Here is a 14282-nt window from a genome sequence, read left to right on the forward strand (position 1 = left end):
ACACCATCATTTATGAACAAGATAGTCAAATGGCTTTGTCATGTTTTCATTACAACAGTTTATGCTCTCGGTGTTTTCCCATGCAAAAAAAGGTCAGAACTCGGTGACACTACCTGAAAATGCTCAAGACAGCACTATAGTACAGCCATTTAAAAACTACAGTTAAGTTACAAATTGCTGTAGTTAGGTGAGTAAGTGAGTACAAGACACGGAATATGTACGTTTCACAGTTTTACTGTATATGCTCTTTGCAATTCTACAGCATTGTGACAGAATTTGATAACTAGTTCACCAATTTTGTATGTAATGACTCAAGCAATGAAATGAAGACTATTAGTTTTACTGGGAACGACTATTCAGCATCCATAAGTATAGTTTATTTTGCCTGACATGACAAAGCAAATACATGTTCAAAAGCATTTGCAATTTGTTCAGAGGAAGGAGAAATTGCTACTATGATGTGCACAAATGACTAAATGTTGTGGAGGTTGAACTAAGTATATGAGAATTTTCATTCTGATCTGAGAAAAGTACCAAAGCAACTGAGAAAAACTGTAACATGGGTGTATATTTTTCACATTAACCTGTGTTGACTTAGACTAAAAGTCCAATATGTAGACAGGCTAGAAATCTCAAAATCATCTCAGCCATTCGTAGTGTAGTGGTATGGAAGATGTAGTAGCAATTTTCTCTCCTCTTTTGTCAATGAGGTTTGAATCCCAGCTAGATCCCCCCCCCTTCATACAGCTAGATCTCAGTCCCCCCCCCCCCCTTCATACAGCTAGACCTCAGTCCCCCCCCCCCCTTCATACAGCTAGATCTCAGCCCCCCCCCCTTCATACAGCTAGATCTCAGTTCCCCTCCCCCCTTCATACAGTATGTGTCGTATTTGTGTGGATAATGCTAAGGCAGAGCAGAACGCTCCTAAGAAGTAGGTAGGGTCTTGTTGAATATTCACTGATTTTATGCAAATATCACCAGTTAACCTCCCGTTTTTGGAAAGCTACATTTTGACAGGTATGGTGTTGTGTTTATGTTGTAAGAATATGAAATGAATAAATATCAGAACAAAAGGCTTTTGCGAAATAGCCGAAATATTAATATGAACGATAATGTGCCATAGCCTGTAGTAGGCTAGTAATGTTTGCAAGATGGAAAGATAAAATAGCGTTTAAATGTCCATTTAAATTATAGCCTAAACTAAGGCACTGTTGTGCGTTTTAAATCCGAATTAAGAAGGAATGTGAGGAGACTGCTATTAACTTTAAAGAGTAGGCTATTAAGCCTATCTACAATTGAAACTACCGTAGGCTATCTGCAGCCTATGACGCAAATGTAATAGCCTTAGGCAATGTTCTGGTCTATGAATGTCTGCTTAGTTGTTGACAGCACGTTTTTTTTTACTATTTAAAATTATACTTGTTAGATTTTAACGGGCCAAGTTGAAGAGCTGTTGTCCGTTGTTGTTCGTGCAAATATAGGCTGATTCATGTCCCCTTGCATTTTGCAACTGTGAGGTCCATGGTAGGCGCCCGACACAAATATTGTTTCATTTTGCGAGTGAGATATCCACGCTCTGGCGTCCCCTCTGCGACGTTTCAGAGCTATTCTAAATGCAAAATGCACAGAGGGAGTTATGACAAACCCGTGACTGTGGTAGTTAACCAACTAGATCCTAACAGAAAGCTGTTAGCTTTCCTAAGCTATATAGGCTAAGGTATAAGCTAGGCCTATTACACAACATACATTGTCACTATGCTGGCGACCCAAATAAAAATCTCCTGCGACCCACCTGTATTAGGCCTACTATAATTTCCCTATGGAATGAGTTATCATAAGTCGAAGAGAGAAATTGACATTTACCTCACACAATATTGAGTAATTATTAGTCGTCCAGTTTTGTCTCTTGGCCTTCTGCTTCAATACTTTCTGCCTTTTTGAGTCACGGGGAAAATTGTGCAACGGTTTTCCACTTCCCGGTCCTGCACTGCAGTCACACACGCAACAGTTCGCCATTTTTAAAATATTTCATTTTATTTTTTAATAATTCTAGATATGTTTTCCTCTGTTCACTGCTGGTTCACTGTTGGCTACTATGTCAATGGGGATTTTCTGAATGTTGATTGGGATCATGGCGTCCATGAAACACGTGACCACCTCGGAACCAATAGCTATCGGAATAGCTCAGAACATTCGATTCCTTAGAGTTGTCCATACTCTCTACAGCGGACTTAAGCTGCCACCTCGTGGCGAAAAGTTGTAATTCATTCCACGCAGCGGAAAGCGCGAATTAAGTGGCCACTTCTAAATGGGACCCCCTGTATTAGCTGTGAGCTGTCTATGACATAGCTGTCTATATTAGCTATATTAGCTGTTATAATAATGTTTGTGCTGTGGTTCTCTGTGTAGTAGCTGGCTAAGCATATAGAGGCTGTCTATGCTGTAGTTGTCTATACAGTAGGCTTGTTAATGGAACTCTTGTCTATACAGTGCAGTAGTATTGTTCAAGTAATGCAACTCCTGTCTATACAGTACAATACAGTAGTATATTGTTAAAGTAATGCAACTCTTGTCTATACAATACAGTAGTATATTGTTAAAGTAATGCAACTCTTGTCTATACAATACAGTAGTATATTGTTAAAGTAATGCAACTCTTGTCTATACAATACAGTAGTATATTGTTAAAGTAATGCAACTCTTGTCTATACAATACAGTAGTATATTGTTAAAGTAATGCAACTCTTGTCTATACAATACAGTAGTATATTGTTAAAGTAATGCAACTCTTGTCTATACAATACAGTAGTATATTGTTAAAGTAATGCAACTCTTGTCTATAGGCTACAGTACAGTAGTATTGTTAAAGTAATGCAACTCTTGTCTATAGGCTACAGTACAGTAGTATTGTTACAGTAATGCAACTCTTGTGACTGAAATATCTGTGCAGCATGTGTACGTTGTTGTTGTTGTTGTTGTTGTTATGCTGTATGTGTACAATACCTGTCAGGCAGGGGCGTCGCTAGGGCTGTATTCCATAGTAGGCTATATACGCACCATGCACTGGGTTATAATCATGGTCTAGAACTGACATAAACATTGTAATGCTACGCATGATTATAACCCAGTTCTAGACCATGATTATAACCCAGTTCTAGACCGTGAATGCAGTCGTAATGCATGTTATAGACCATGAATGAAGTCGTAATGCATGATTATATCCCAGTTCTAGACCATGAATGCAGTCGTAATGCATGTTCTAGACCATGAATGAAGTCGTAATGCATGATTATAACCCAGTTCTAGACCATGAATGCAGTCGTAATGCATGATTAGAACCCAGTTCTAGACCATGATTATAACCCAGTTCTAGACCATGAAGGCAGTCGTAATGCATGATTAGAACCCAGTTCTAGACCATGATTATAACCCAGTTCTAGACCATGAATGCAGTCGTAATGCATGTTCTAGACCATGAATGCAGTCGTAATGCATGATTATAACCCAGTTCTAGACCATTCTAGGCAGTTCTAGACCATGTCATTCTGCTCACCGCTCTCTGGTTCGGCTCCAATCAGCAGCAGCAGCAGCACAACAGGAACCATCCTGCTCTCTGTTCAACTGAGGAGCAAAAGGCTCACTATTAATAAAACAGCTCATCAGTGGGCTCACTATTAATAAAACAGCTCATCAGTGGGCTCACTATTAATAAAACAGCTCATCAGTGGGCTCACTATTAATAAAACAGCTCATCAGTGTTTACTGCAACAAAAAAACAACAACAATACCACTACAACAACTATTATATAATAACAACAACAACAACAATAATAATAATAATAATTTATTTATTTATTTATTTATTTATTTATCCTTTGTTTAGCCATGAGATCAAAGTTTAATAGCTAAATACAAACAGTGAGAGTTAACATAAAACACAGCATAAGGAAATATTGTAAATCTGTAGTTAAATGTTTTATAAGAAATAAAAAGCCACTTATTAGAAACAATGGCGCCGTTCTGTAAGACCTGATTTTAAAAGATTTTTGAACATGTCAGTTGAGGGTAATGAATCCAAATCCATGTGCATACGAACAAAACACGGATTTTCCCAGTTTCTATTAGTTTAGCTGTAATAATAATAATAATAATAATAATAATAATGGGCCTATTGCTCTGTCAGTTAGCAATGCACTAGCTGAGTTGCGCTTTAGAACCGTACTCCTGAAGTTTTGGAGTTGAACACGCAGCTGAGACCAAGTTGAGTGTGATTGCTCTGTGAGAGTCCCACAGGATCAGCTGATCTCTGGTTACTGTGAGGAGTCCCATAAGATCAGCTGATCTCTGGTTACTGTAAGGCAGTGTTTTTCAACCTTTTTTGTGCCACGGCACACTTTTGACACTTAAAATGTCCCACGGCACACTAACATCCTGTGTGAAAAAAAAATAAACATACCATAGCCTAAAATTTCAAATAATACACAGATATGGCCTTATTATGACTTCTATGCAAGACCTGCTCAATAAAACAAGCGCCCTGTTTCATTTGTAGGTGACTATATCTAATTTAATTGTTGATATGAACTGGATATGTGATGATTCTGTGAATACTGGATATGGGGCCCCCGTTGTACAATGCCTGCATACCACAAATAGTGCATCATACAATCAATGAGAGCATGTGTTTATAAATTCTTTGATGCAACAGTTGCTTTTCTGGACCAGTGAGTGACATTTTGGGTAATTTTCTGCGGCACACCTGATGATCTCTCACGGCACACTAGTGTGCCCCGGCACAGTGGCTGAAAAACACTGCTGTAAGGAGTCACATAAGATCAGCTGATCTCTGGTTAAACTGCCTGAAAAATGGAACTACGATATTCCGGACATAATGGTGCAGGAATGCGAGTAAGATCCTGCCAAATATTTGCTTTTTAAAGCCCAACACAGAATCAGATAATTATACAATCAAAATTAAACCCTCCCAAAAATAAAGAATGTTTTCAATAAATACACAAAGAATATAGGCTATGTTACACTGTCAACACCATACTGTGCTGGTTGATTAAGCCAAAGATCCTTAAGCCTACAAATCAACTCAATGAAAATATATGGGCCACTCAAAAAAACAGATTAGATTTAGGTGACAGACGACACTGCAGCTGATTTTAAGATCCAGGCTTAAGGTATGAGGGTTGGCACCTGCAGGCAGAAATAAACTTCATACTCTATAATAATAATAATAATAATAATAATAATAATAATAATAATAATATGCCTCCTTATTTGTTGTGGTGGTTTGTGAGGTCCCCTTGTTTTTGGAAAGTGCTATATAAATGCATTGTGTTATGGTTGTCTCACCAAGTCCACCAGAAACATAAGCACTTGTACACAACCCTGTTTCCAAAACTCAGCCTCCTCAGCAGGTCTAACCTCAGACGTACATGTGAAAGACTACTACATACACCCCCAACCCTGGCATTCCAAAACTCAGCCTCCTCAGCAGGTCTAACCTCAGACGTACATGTGAAAGACTACTACATACACCCCCAACCCTGGCATTCCAAAACAAATGTAAACCTGGCCTTGCATGGCGTACCTGTGGTAGTTCTGAAGGCTGTTTGTCCCAGCAGTGGAGTACAGCATCAACGCTGCACATGTGTTGCTCATGCTGCCTCCAACGCAACAGGGCTTCAGCTTTATTCCCAGTCATGCTTTGCATAAGTATCATCAGCCACAGGCGTTCTGTGTTGTTGAAATGTTTTTATTCAAATTCAGCAGGGTCACTGACTCACCATCTATTCCTCTCCCTTTCCTAGATGCCAGATAGCTACACACATAATGGATTTATAGATCCACAAACATTGTAATATGTACAATAAAGCTCTCTACCCATAATTAAACATTGTAATTCTAGTACATAAAGCTTAGTAGAGAAGAAGAGGCCTGCAGATCTCCATGGCGCTAGCATGCCTTCATCACCTGGTCATTTGCATGAGGTGTTTATGATCAGCATCACATTTTTCATCCTGACTTCCTCTTCCAGGGAGTTTCCTTTGATCTCACACCAGTATAGTGTGTGTGTGTGTGTGTGTGTGTTTGTGTGTGTGTGTGTGTGTGTGTGGGGTGGGGTGTCTGTGTATTGCAGTGTGTGTGTGTGTGGGTTGGGGGGTCTGTGTATTGCAGTGTGTGTGTGTGTGGGGGGGGGGGGGTGTCTGTGTATTGCAGTGTGTGTCACACTGTTATCTAAGCAATGGAGTGAGTGCAGTCATGCCATTACAAACAGATGAACTGAAGTCTGGAAGCTTGTGATAATACATTATATGTGTGAAGAGAGTTTTTGAAGTGTGTTCTTTCTTGAGGTGTGTTATTTCTTGTAATTAAAAATAAAGATATCAATTCAATTCAATTCAATTCAAGGTTGCTTTATTAGCATGACTTTAAGTAAGTACAGTGTTGCCAAAGCACAATTAAAACAGCATAACAATTAGAACATTGACAGCATTAAGGGGAAACAGTAACATGTAACATGAAAAATTGTGTGTATACCCTCACTTTCTCTCTTTCTTTCACACACACACACGCGCGCACACGCACACACACGTAGGCATGTGGTCACACACACACACACACACACATACTGTACACACACACACACACACACACAGACAGCATACACATTATAACACATTAGATTAAGTACAGACATTAGGTCGAGCATTATGGCAAAGTGTCCGACTCACTGTCCCTCATGTCGTGGCAAGCTGTAACGTATTTTGCAGCCAGCGGAGCAGTCAGTCCTTCTCCTAGCAGGTGGGCCAATTTATCACAGTCTTTAAGGGAGCTAAAATTTGGAATTTTATTTGAGAATTGTAAAAAGTATTTTTTTCTAATTTGTTCAAACTTTGGACAGTGTAGGAGAAAGTGCATCTCTGTTTCAACCTCACCAGTCGTACAGTGACCACAGAGCCGCTGCTCTTTAGGAAGCCATACTTTTTTGTACCGGCCTTTCTCTATGGTAAGGCTGTGGTCACTTAGCCTGTACTTAGATTCTGTAAGAATCTGTCTCTGCTTTGTATCTCTGATGGTGGAGAGGTACTCTGCCAATTCATAATCTTGTTTTAGTGACAAGTAACATTCTAATTTGGATTGTGATTTTGTTTGATCATCCCAATGTTCCAGATATTTTTTCTTACTTTGATTCATAATTTCTTTTACTTTGATCTGATTTTGAAAAGCAGTGCTGGTCTGAGATTGATGGGTTAGTTTATTAGTTAACTTCAGAACCAACTGACAGAGGGGAATGGTTTCAGGGCTGACCTCTAGGGTTTTGATTGCTTGAAACTTCATGGTATTTTCTGGGCTAGATTTCAGATGTATCCAGAATTTTAGTGATCTTTTTTGTACATTTAAAGCTAACGGGAATCTGCCTAATTTTGCCCTGCATGCATTTGTGGGTGTTTTCCTTTGGACCCTGAGAATATTCCTAAAAAATTCTGCATGCAGCGATTCTATGGGGTGTTTGTCCCATTTAGTGTAGTCGAGCTTACTGAGTGGACCCCATACCTCACATCCATACAGTGCAATTGGCATGATGACACTGTCAAAGATTTTGCACCAGATGTTAATTGGAATTTGTATTTTATTAAAATTATTTTTGATAGCATAGAGAGCTCTGCGAGCTTTATCTTTTAGCGCATTCACTGCAAGGTCAAAGCTTCCTGAGGCACTGAGTTTCAGGCCTAGGTAATCGTAACATTGCGAGTGCTCTAGAGCGGTGTTTCCTAGAGTGAAAAGGTGTCTGGTTGCCTGGGATCTGGCTTTCTTTTGGAAGATTACAATGTTTGTTTTTGCTCCACTGAAATATCTGCTGTGAGTGTATGCAGTGTTAGAGCAGTCTGTGTTCTTTAGACCTTTGGACCGGTTCTCTTTCTTCCTCACACTGCTCTCCCTCTCCATCTCTCTCTCTTCCTCACACTGCTCTCTCTCTCCACCTCTCTCTCTGCCTCACACTGCTCCCTCTCTCTCTTCCTCACACTGTTTACTCTCTCTACCTCTCTCTGCTCCCTCTCTCCACCTCTCTCTCTTCCTCACACTGCTCTCTCTCTCCACCTCTCTCTCTGCCTCACACTGCTCCCTCTCTCTCTTCCTCACACTGTTTACTCTCTCTACCTCTCTCTGCTCCCTCTCTCCACCTCTCTCTTCCTAACACTGCTCTCTCTCTCCACCTCTCTCTCATCCTAACACCACTCTCTCTCTCCCCTCAGGCTGACCTTTGACCTTTGGCAATGGCGGATCTCCCTCAGAGTCCAATCGTGCAAGCCTGAGATTTCTCCGATGAGACTGGAATGACAGTGACCTTTGACCTCAGAGACAGCATGCAGATCACAGTTGAGGACCTCTGATAGAGACAGATCTCTCTCAGAGTTTCAGCCCTAGTCATGCACTCTTTTGTATTAAATAAATACAAAAAGAAAGGTATTACTGATGACAGCGTCACTTAACTTAAATATAAAGAAATATGGAAATAAAATACAATTATTTTTTAAAAATTAGGAAACGGAAACAACCTAGAAGGAGCGACTGAGTATGCCAGCATCCCTGTTGTCTTGCCTCAAATGACATATATAGAAAATGCTATTTCAGGCTTTTGGGAATTCTCATGTCATGCCATGAGAGAGGGCCCTATTATCATGGTCTAAAACGCATGGTCACTAGTCAAAAGCTTATTCAAATTTAGTAGGATGTCCAGTCCACATTGGGAGTGTTTTTGTTATCAAACGTTGCAACAAGGCGTTCCTATGATTCTTATCATGCGTTCATGGGCATCAGAAAACCTTTTTCCCTGTGAAAAGGTAATCATTCCCGTCACTTCATGTGGGAATCAGAGGTGGGAAACTGGGGCTAGATTCTGCTAACAGAGTTGCCCAGTTCGGGGCTCAACATCACTTTTGTCATCACGTTGTTGATCATTTGTAGTCCATGTGGCCATTCATGTCCAACAGTTTTACTGCATACCTGCACATTTAGCTTTCCAAAAACGGGAGATTTTTTTTCGGGGCGGCGGGGGGGGGGGGTTATACCGGATCTGTGTTTGCATATTTAATACGTTTCATACACGTGTTTCAACACTGCATTTCGGTCGTTGCTTTTACCTTACCATTACCTTACGCATGCCAGTTATGTATCCACCAGCTGCCTGCCTGCAGCCTACTTCCAAAACTCCAAAGATTTGGTTCTGAGGGCACAAGTTCAGTGTATCAACAACACTTAATAACAGTTTATGTGATGTGTTAATCAATTAAATTCCCAACAATTTCACAACAGCTAGTTCTGGAGTAGGCTAGGCCATTCAACTAGCCCGCTTGCTTACGACGAGACTCAGGCTGCGCAGTCGGCACCCGCTTCCTTATTTGGGTTTTGGGTTGCCAGGTTTTAGCCTATGACATAACGGTTGAAATTGAAACTAAGTGATTGTGTATGTGTAAGGTGTATTTCAAACACAATCTGGCAACCTGAATGGATCAATGATTTTAAAATGAAGTTTGATGGCCATGCAAATTACGGGAGTTTTCCGGGAGAAATAACAAAACGGGAGGGTGCTGGGAGATGACCTTGAAATACGGGAGAAACCCGGGAAAAACGGTGTTGACGGAGTGTTGACAGGTATGTTTTATTGTAAACTTGGTAATCTGCCGTTTTTGGATATGATCAGGTCCCCTCACCTTGTCTGGTTCCCTAGTACTTTGACATCATAAATACAGCTTTACACATTCAGAACAATTTTCATGACAAACTGTAAATAGATTACATACATTCCATATAAAGCATTTCTTAGATACAGGATATAAGTTATAGGGCACATTTCTTAGAATCAGGATGTCATGAAATAGATGTGATAATCAATGTAGAAAGAACAGCTCTGATTTGAGAAATGAAGATGCAAAATAAAGGCAGAAGCACAGAAGATATTATGAAGACCTTACACTAGGCGTTGGAATCAAAACTGCACAGAAGATATAAGTATAAGTATAAGTATAAGTATATATACTTTTTTGATCCCGTGAGGGAAATTTGGTCTCTGCATTTAACCCAATCGGTGAATTAGTGAAACACAAACAGCACACAGTGAACACACAGTGAGGTGAAGCACACACTAATCCCAGCGCAGTGAGCTGCCTGCTTCAACGGCGGCGCTCGGGGAGCAGTGAGGGGTTAGGTGCCTTGCTCAAGGGCACTTCAGCCGTGGCCCACTGGTCGGGGCTCGAACCGGCAACCCTCCGGTTACAAGTCCAGAGTGCTAACCAGTGGGCCACGGCTGCCCCTATATTATGAAGACCTTACACTAGGCGATGGAATCAAAACTGCACAGAAGATATTATGAAGACCTTACACTAGGCCTTGGAATCAAAACTGCACAGAAGATATTATGAAGACCTTACACTAGGCCTTGGAATCAAAACAGAATATATTATGAAGACCTTACATTAGGCGTTGGAATCAAAACAGAAGATATTATGAAGACCTTACACTAGGCCTTGGAATCAAAACAGAAGATATTATGAAGACCTTACACTAGGCCTTGGAATCAAAATTGCACAGAAGATATTATGAAGACCTTACACTAGGCCTTGGAATCAAAACTGCATTTCAAACAATTGTAACATGGTTGGGACACAATGAGCAGACAACACAAATGCAGGGAGCCTGCAAGGTGTGTCAGATGATGCTCTTGCATCTAACCTGGACATGGCCAACATCAGAAAATAGGGCAACATATTTTACTATGATGATAAGAATAGCCTATTGCCATGGTTATAGATAGTATATTTAACTGGGTGATGAAATGTTAACCTATATGAGTGTGTGTGACTCCATCGTCCTAGCCTTGCATGCTATGTGTCTCAGTGCTGTTTTCACTCTTTGAGTTCGGGGAGAGTCTGGACACGCAAAACCATATGGAGATGAAAAAGCCTGTAGAGTGAGAAGGAGATGGAGAAACAACACCATGAACACATGAGCACATGAACACATGAACACCAGAACACATGAACACCAGAACACATGAACACATGAACACCAGAACACATGAACACATGAACACATGAGCACATGCACACCAGAACACATGAACACCAGAACACATGAACACATGAACACCAGAACACATTAACACATGAACACATGAACACCAGAACACATGAACACATGAACACATGAGCACATGAACACCAGAACACATGAACACCAGAACACATGAACACATGAACACCAGAACACATTAACACATGAACACATGAACACCAGAACACATGAACACATGAGCACATGAACACATGAACACCAGAACACATGAACACCAGAACACATTAACACATGAACACCAGAACACATGAACACATAAACACATGAACACCAGAACACATTAACACATGAACACCAGAACACCAGAACACATTAACACATTAACACCAGAACACATTAACACATGAACACCAGAACACATTAACACCAGAACACATTAACACATGAACACCAGAACACATGAACACATGAACACCAGAACACATGAACACCAGAACACATTAACATATTAACACATGAACACCAGAACGCATGAACACATGAGCACCAGAACACATGAACACCAGAACACATGAGCACATGAACACCAGAACACATGAACACCAGAACACATTAACACATGAACACCAGAACACATGAGCACATGAACACATGAACACCAGAACACATGAACACCAGAACACATGAACACATGAACACATGAACACCAGAACACATGAACACCAGAACACATGAGCACATGAACACATGAACACCAGAACACATGAGCACATAAACACCAGAACACATGAACACCAGAACACATGAACACATGAGCACATGAACACCATGAACACATGAACACCATGAACACATGAACACCAGAACACATGAACTCATGAACACCAAAACACATTAACACATAAACACATGAACACCAGAACACATGAACACATGAACACCAGAACACATTAACACATTAACACATGAACACCAGAACACATGAACACATGAGCACATTAACACATGAGCACATGAACACATGAGCACATGAACACCAGAACACATGAGCACATGAACACCAGAACACATGAACACCAGAACACATGAACACATGAGCACATGAACACCATGAACACCAGAACACATGAACACCAGAACACATTAACACATGAACACATGAACACCAGAACACATTAACACATGAACACCAGAACACATGAGCACATGAACACATGAGCACATGAACACCAGAACACATGAGCACATGAACACATGAACACCAGAACACATGAAAACATGAACACCATGAACACCAGAACACATGAACACCAGAACACATTAACACATGAACACATGAACACCAGAACACATTAACACATGAACACCAGAACACATGAGCACATGAACACATGAGCACATGAACACCAGAACACATGAGCACATGAACACATGAACACCAGAACACATGAAAACATGAACACCAGAACACATAAACACCAGAACACATGAACACATGAACACCAGAACACAAAAACACCAGAACACATGTACACATGAACACATGAACACCATGAACAGCACTGGAGAACACACAAACACAAAAATACACACACACACACACATTTACATTTACATCATTTTTTTAACTTGCCTTGGAAGGAGTTGAGTGTGCAGAATAGGTAGATGCCAGGCAGGGTGAGCTGGCTGAAGGAGAAGAGAACGAGGCCCCAGGTGATGCCCAGCATGCAGGAGATGGCCATCACCGAGCACGCGTCTCTGCACACACGCCCGCGCCGCCGCTGCTCACCAGAGGGGGCGCCACTCTCACTCTCACGCAGCTGCAGCATCAGCCGCAGCGTCACCGCCAGCACGCCCAGGTTACACACAAACACCAGCGCAAAGCCCCCCACCGTGGTCACCAGCTTCACCACGTCACTGCTGACGTAGCACCTGGACAGACACATGGAGAGAGAGGACATCACAGGGAACATCACCCCATGCAGAGGGAACATCAGAGAACATCACCCCATGCAGAGGGAACATCAGAGAACATCACAACATGCAGAGGGAACATCAGAGAACATCACAACATGCAGAGGGAACATCACAACATGCAGAGGGAACATCAGAGAACATCACAACATGCAGAGGGAACATCACAACATGCAGACAGAGAGAACATCACACGGAACATCACAACACACAAGACGTTTTTACGCTGCCGGATTGGTTGCCATATATGCGCCTTTATTGCGGAATGCCTACTGCGGAATGCCTTTACTGCGGAATGCCTTTTCTCTTTAGATAGACAGAGGTGGAAAGAGGGGTCATTGTGGCCACCCAATTTTACCAACAAAGAGGGTAGTCACAGAGCCGGGACACGTGGCTCCGTCTCTGAGTGTGAAGGGGTCAAGGCGGAATGGGGTAATCTGGGTGGGGCACTGCATGTCCAACCCACCACCGGGAGATTTCAAATCTGAGCAGCAAAAGGAGCAACAGCAGAGACAGCACATTAAGACAATCTTTAAATCCACAAAGCTGCCAGTCATTTCACGCCCGCAGGAACAGTTGATTGTAGGTCGGAATGCAATCGGATGCTATACTGTATATCCTAAAATCCAGCGATGAAACAAAGCATGAACTCTCATGAGTGTCGACTGTCCTAGCAAGATTTTACATAATCACGTTACAAGGTAACAATGTAGCCCATCTTATATACCCACACCCATTAACACACCCATATGAACACCCGCCTATGCTGTTAAAGTGAGGAGGTGCGAACGCACTAACCGATCTCTCAGGCTAGGTGCTCTTTTAAAGCAGCTGCGATTCAGGATCCACCGCGCAGCTGCTTTAAACGAGCACCTAGCCTGAGAGATCGGTTAGTGCGTTCGCACCTCCCTGCACCTACTCACTCGCCTTTTCTCTTTAAAATTCCACACGGCAATTTTAAGTGCTTGAACTGTGCAGCATGCAATTTCATGCTCACAGAAAAGATATTTACACATCCAAAAACAGGCAGGACATACACAGTAAAGGGCAGAGTTACCTGTATCTACTTTCATAGTATATTTACTGACGTGCCCTTGTGGGTTGTTTTATGTGGGCAAAACCAAGCGACAACTCAAAACCCGAATCTTTGAGCATAAATGCGCAATTAGAAAAAATGATGAAAAATCATCAGTTGCAAGGCATTTTAACTCTGCAGGCCATGA

General features: G+C 41.5%; 2 protein-coding genes across 5 annotated transcripts in view; both read right to left on the reverse strand.

Annotated features, from left to right (window-relative positions):
- Positions 1-5665, reverse strand: part of LOC121693954 (adhesion G-protein coupled receptor G2) — a 59378-nt gene extending 53713 nt beyond the window's left edge. For 3 of the 4 annotated variants that reach the window (XM_042073841.1, XM_042073840.1, XM_042073843.1), the window contains exons 1-2: positions 5600-5665; positions 3554-3621 (exon numbers count right to left, since the gene is read on the reverse strand). In XM_042073841.1, the coding sequence (XP_041929775.1) occupies positions 3554-3605 (52 nt within the window). In that variant the 5' untranslated portion in view covers positions 3606-3621; positions 5600-5665. Of the gene's footprint in view, positions 1-1863; positions 2059-3553; positions 3622-5599 lie in introns of those variants that run through there. The other variant, XM_042073842.1, reaches the window with a different exon arrangement.
- A 4638-nt stretch (positions 5666-10303) lies between these two features.
- The window catches only part of LOC121694725 (adhesion G-protein coupled receptor G5-like), an 84260-nt gene continuing 80281 nt past the window's right edge, over positions 10304-14282 (reverse strand). The window contains exons 11-12 of the mRNA XM_042075017.1: positions 12719-13017; positions 10304-10974 (exon numbers count right to left, since the gene is read on the reverse strand). Of these exons, the coding sequence (XP_041930951.1) occupies positions 10883-10974; positions 12719-13017 (391 nt within the window). The 3' untranslated portion in view covers positions 10304-10882. The remainder of the gene's footprint in view (positions 10975-12718; positions 13018-14282) is intronic.

The sequence above is a fragment of the Alosa sapidissima genome, chromosome 20 (genome assembly GCF_018492685.1).
Source record: "Alosa sapidissima isolate fAloSap1 chromosome 20, fAloSap1.pri, whole genome shotgun sequence".
In the NCBI taxonomy this organism is placed as follows: Eukaryota; Metazoa; Chordata; class Actinopteri; order Clupeiformes; family Clupeidae; genus Alosa; species Alosa sapidissima.